A 6,000-nucleotide genomic window follows, 5' to 3' on the forward strand; every position below is an offset into this window, starting at 1 on the left:
TTTAAACAAGTTAGTGTGTTCGTTCACCATTTACGACCCCCCCCCACCCCCAATAAAGGACACCCACTGCCTCGATCGCTCCTGAAAATATAATTAACCAGGGTTGCATATATGAAACAAAAACGTGTGTACTGCTTATGTGCGTATATGATGCATTGTGGTCGTATTGCTCGGATAATTACAATTGCACCCACCGTCCCCCAAAGGAAGAAAACTACAACATTTGGCGGGGGGGGGAATTAAATTTCCAAAAAACAACTTCAGGGTGCCCGTATTAATTAATCCCAAAAGGTTTCATCATCATCCGAAGTCAAATCCTCTCGGATGAATAGATGATACATAGCGCACATACGTTTGCTCCATTAATGTATAGATTGTTGCCTCCGCCACCGAAGGTGAAAGGAGGTTGTTTTCACCCCTTTCTGTTTGTGTACAGGATATCCCAAAAGGTTGTGGACGGATCCGGATGAAATTTTGTGGACAGGTTCGGTGTGTGATGAGGACGAACTGATTAGATTTTGATGAAGATCCGGATTCGGATACGGATACGATAATTATTTAATTTTTAAAGTGATTCTTCACCATTGAGAGATTGGGCCAAAAACGACGTAGTACTGAAGAGCATGATATTTCAAAAATGTATTGGGACCGATATGTTCTCGTGGATCAGGCGCTACGTGGTGGAGGTATGCGCTCCACCGAGTGCCCTTCTAGTTATTATTATTATTATTATTATTATTATAATAAATTGTTTGGTCTAATTCGTGAACTAGCATTCTTGCTCTGTTGTCTTGGTGGGAAAGTCCCACCGATATCAGAAGAAACCGTTTGCTGGCACCCAAGCTTGGGGTCACATGACCATTCATATGCCGGTTCAAATTCAACAATCAGGCCACTTGGTTTTTCTTGGGACAAAACCGTCTGGCATGCACGTCATCAATCAAGACCCGAACGCGTTACATCATTAAAACTTAAAGAGTTGTGCACAATAGCTCCTTCAAATATTACAACAGTCTAATTGTAATATTTTACATCTTGTACGTCTTGTGGTTTTTTTTCAACCTTTCAATTTCAATTTCAACATTCCTTCCAATCTCCAAAAATTTAAATACTGTCCGTAAAACGATCATTTGAACCCAGAACACGTTCACACAAGTTTTCAATCTCATAATCCTAACTGTCCATTAACTAGTACAACCGGTGACCAACGACCCATGATCTCACCTTTAGTCTGATAAAACCCGGTGTTCGAAGCATCGCCTGTCTCAGGGTTCAACCAGGTGGTTCCGCTCACCTCATCGCTTGGACGGCAAATAACGAGAAAGAATTGGCAGGGGTCGGAGACATTGTGTGTGAAACAAGAGATTATTATTAAATGAAAAGTCTTCCACTCATTGGCACGTCCCTCATTAGCCCCCTTTAACTGATGATTCATTGGAACAAATAAGCAGAGCATTGCATCATCCCAGGGATCATCCATGGGATCAACCAAAGCATTATCTCACAAGTTGATGCTTGGTTAGTTGAGACCGGCTCCACCAGGGACATAACATGGCCAAAAACACAAGCACTTTATCGATTTTGTGTGGAACCAAAGCCCTGATGTGAAGATAAAGTGCAAACTTGATGTTGACATTGGAATAGTTTCCATGAATAAGGGATTTGTTCTGTTGTGCTTGCTGTTTGTGTTGTTGTGTTCAGTAATAAAACACGGATTCCACGCTCCGCCTTTGCCATGAGCACGCATGGCTGTACCGTCGGACGCCCTTAATGATGAGGGTTCAAAGATCACGTTCTTTCCCACATATTCACATCAAGGGCCCCTCGGGGTGAGCACAAGCATTTCATGTACTCGTGAATACCCACTCCCTCCGCGAGCAAATTATTGTGTCGGGGGAAATATCTCGCACAATCCCATGTGTAAGCCACCCCCACGCCCCTTTCGAAAAATTCTGGCTTCATCCCCCCCCTTCCCATCATAAAAAGGGTGGATGCACCCATTCACCCCCCCCCCCGATAAAAATTCTGTTTGCACCCCTCGCCCACCCCCTGTATATTCAAATTTGACCTGGCCAAATATGTATACATTACTTTGCCTGTTGTCCGGATCATCTCCCCCACCCTCAGTGGGTAAGAGACCAATTATAATCGTACCCCAAGCACAAATGTCAACTTTGGTGGGGATCACCAAAACCATTTTCAATTCTATAATAGTACAAGGTACTGGACATACATCATGATGATTTATCCGCTGTATTCGGTGAAGAGTGAATTAAGATAGTCACAAGCTTTACTCGGCTGGCTTTCCCAGGCACTTGTGATGACTGATGCCACTGCGGGTCCAAGTGTTCCTGCGCAGTGGACGTGCGACTGGAAAGAGGCTGGTAATCAGGAGGTCGTCTGTGATTGTCCGGCAGCTCAGCCGAGCCACTTGTGACTAAGGGCACCAGTGTTTATCCCATGTGCCTGACAGAAATGCTGGCAACGGCCTCTCTGTGACTGCACTGCAGAGCAAGTGTAGGGTGGTTCGGTAATGGTAACAGCATTCTGGTGCTGGCTGTGTGCTCGTCTGATCAATGAGAACACCCCTGTTGGTGTCAAAGGCTCCTGGGGCAGTAAGTGCAGGGAAATGCTTCTTGGTAAGATGTAGTACTCGCCTGATGTTGGCTTAGTGGTTCGGGTGGCTGGCTTGGGATCTTACAGTCCTGAGTTTGAATCCCATTGGCTGCTGAAATAACACCAGGTGGGGTTGACTCAGCCTGTCATCATTCTGAGGGTTGGTGAAACGAGTACCCGTGTGCTGGTATCGGGGCACAGCATCAGCGGCACAGCCGCACCCCAACAAAATTGTAGGAAGAAGAAGGAGAAGAAGATCTCAGCACGTTGGGCAGCACAATCATGCCTCTTTTCAGGTCTACAGTCTTTGTCAACCTGGTGTTCAGCTCTTTCATACCTTCTCTTGTGAGCCTCTACCGTGCTCTGCTCTGACACTTGCTGTACCACGAGGCTTCATCAATCATGAGCTCGTTGAAATCCCAGCTGATGCACTCCAAACACCTCTGTTCGGCGGTTGCACTGCCTCCTCTTCCCCCACTTTAAACTCCCCGAAGAGTACGATTTTTTGGTAGTCTTGCGTCCTCCATGTGTCCAAGGTGACCTACCCACCGAACCTTGTGACCCCTAATCAGGGGATCAATCCTGGTCGCCTGGACCTTCTCAAGGATGATGATGTTTGATACATGGTGGAGGCAGTGGAAAGCCAGAATGAATGCAAAGCATCTCTGGTGAAATGTCTCCTATCCTTCTGATGTGGCAGATAGGTGCACCAGATTTGGTTTCCATAATCGGAGGGAGGGAAGGACTACTAAATGGTAACATTGACGTTGGTGTGTTCTGTGAGGGGCCTGCTCTTCCACACTTTCCCAGAGAGTAGGCCGATACCAAAGGGCACGGGAGGCTCGTGATATCCGATGGTTAACCTCATCATCCAGTAATGAGGATTGGGAGAGGGTACTGCTCAGATTCTGGAACTTTTCCATTACTTACAGTCTGTCACTGCCCCCTGAAAACACAGGTGGTGTCAGAAGAAAGTTGGAACATTATCTTCAGGTTGTTTTTTTTTGTATGCTGAGAGCAAGTCACCAAGCTGGCACCGCATCAGTCCACCTGTCAATGATCTGCTGCAGCTCAGCCTCACTGTCTGCAACCAGAGCAGCTTCAACAAACTGCAGGTCCTTAACCAGCAAATTGAGGGACTTACGGGAGCAACGAGCATCAAGCAGCTTCCCATTGATGTGAAACTGCAATGAAACACCTGAACCTTCAGATAAAGCTTGTGTCATGACCATAGTGAAGAAAAGGTTGAATAGATTTGGGGTGATGAAGCTCTGATGCAGCCCACTTCTGATGGTGAAAGACTCAGACAGATCTCCCCCGATTCTTACTAGCCTATCAATTTCCTCATGCAGGTTTCTAATGACATTGTCAAGCTTCCTCTAGGTAGTCCATATCTATGCAAGAGATTTCAGAGGGCTTGTCTATTGACTTTATCATAAGCTTTCATTGTCAATAATTTCCATATGGAGGGGTCGCTTCTGCTTCCCAGGTTTTTGCCTGGAGTTGTCTCGCAGCAAAAATCTTGTCGACACAGGACCTGTTCTTCCTGAAGCCACACCGACTCTCTGGGAGGATGGTGTCCATTAGGGGAGCCAATGTCGTCATAATGATTCGAATTTGTACCTTTCCAGATGCAGATAGTGGAGTCATCCCTCTATAGTTGCTGCACTGCGACCTACTTCCCCTTATGGTGGAGGGGCACAAATATTGCATCCTTCCACTGTTAGGGAACCTGTTCTTCCTCCCAGATGGATAAGAGGAGGTTCTGAAGATTGTCTCTGAGCAGCACGCCACATCTCTTCCAAATCTCTGCTGATTCTCCATCCATGCCTGTGGCTTTTCCGTTCTTCAGCTGTTGCAGTGCTTCTTCCAACTCGTCCATGAGGGGGGGGAGGCTTGGTCATCAATGGTATCTCTCTGTGGAACTTCGTTAAGCGTACACTGGGCTACATTGGCGCTCCAGTCGAGAGGTTCATGTTAATAGCAGTGCAGTGTACTTAAGACGTCGTCATGTATTCCTGTTATCATCATACTGTCTTCTGACCCTACAGGCCAACAGCTGTTTAGCTTATTGCCACTGCTGATGTTCAGCGAACACAGGGCTGCATAAAAACCCTTTTGATAATTTTTGGATCTCTTCTGCTTTTCTCACCCACCACAAGTTCTGTATTTGGCTGAGTTTGGTTCTGACCTGGTTCTTCAGCCTCATACTGAGCTTGGGGACCACTGCTATCAATTCCCAAGATCTTCCTTTCCAACTTGTTCCACCTCCTCAGCAATTTCTACACGTCGCTATCATTGCTGTCGAACCAATCTTTCTGGTTTGCCCTACAATATCCCAGTGTTTCCCTCAAGACTACCTCAAGGTCTTGGTCCAGTGACTCCTCAGGGTTGGTGGTACATCTTCTTCCCAAGTGTTCTTCCAAACTGGTCAGTGTTAAATTCCCTAGTGTGAAGATTTACCTTCCTTTTGACATGCTTTTTAAGTTGGATGTGCATACGGCTGAACATGAGGTGGTGGTCTGAGAAGCAGTCAGCAGTTAGGGAAACTCTTGTATCCCTTACCTGGCCTCAACACAGATACTTCACGATGACGTGATCAATGACATGCCACATTTTGGATCATGGATGCTGCCAAATGAATTTGTGGCAGGGCTTGCGCATAAAAATGGTCCTACCATGTGTGAGTTTGTGTTCGGTACAAAACTCTGCAAGAAGCCTTCCATTGTCATTCGTCTTCCCACTCCCATGATCGCCTATGCTGCTCTACCAAATATCAGATTCCCACCACACCCATGCATTGAATTCTCCCATTCGGACTTGGAAGTGTCCAGCTGGTATCTCCCCTAAGGTGCAGTCAAGGTCTTCATAAAATGAGGTCTTGGTTTCCAATGAACTTGTTAGAGAGTTGGCGCGTACATGCTCACGACACTGTCAAACTGCTGTTAGAGCGAAGACCCTCCTAAAGTGGATACAGACAGTGATAATCCTAAAGGCTGCCTGCTTTCCAAGAGTGTATAGACTCTCTTGACTGAGTCTTGATAGCAATGGCTCCTCTATGGATTTGATATTCTCCTAATGGATGGCAGGAGTAGAGATAGCAGTACCTCCCCCCCTTCTCGAATTCACCATTATCAGCTATCTTGGTTTCACGTAGAGCAGCAACATCCACGTCGAGCCTTTTCAGATACTGGCTGACTAAAGCAGCACGACCAAGGGGAGCGGTAGATCTCCTGGATTCCTTGTGTTGGAAAACGATCGGAGGCTGGTGGCTGTGCAGGTGTTGGGTCCTCCAGTTCCCTCATCATATGTACATTTTAGAGCTCTGGATCGAGCATTTCTCCAAGAATGTTGTAATTGATCAGTTGTCACAAGTGGGAGGGG

The 6,000-nt window shown here is 46.4% G+C and overlaps 1 protein-coding gene across 1 annotated transcript in view; it reads right to left on the reverse strand.

Moving 5' to 3' along the window:
• The window catches only part of LOC147025953 (pleckstrin homology domain-containing family A member 7-like), a 192,201-nt gene that overhangs the window by 174,877 nt on the left and 11,324 nt on the right, over positions 1–6,000 (reverse strand). The window contains exon 2 of the mRNA XM_085880883.1: positions 1,225–1,301. Coding sequence (XP_085737009.1) covers positions 1,225–1,301 — 77 coding nt within the window. The remainder of the gene's footprint in view (positions 1–1,224; positions 1,302–6,000) is intronic.

Source organism: Eptatretus burgeri, chromosome 5 (assembly GCF_056783735.1).
Source record: "Eptatretus burgeri isolate ZD-2024b chromosome 5, Ebu_testis_v1, whole genome shotgun sequence".
NCBI lineage: Eukaryota > Metazoa > Chordata > Myxini > Myxiniformes > Myxinidae > Eptatretus > Eptatretus burgeri.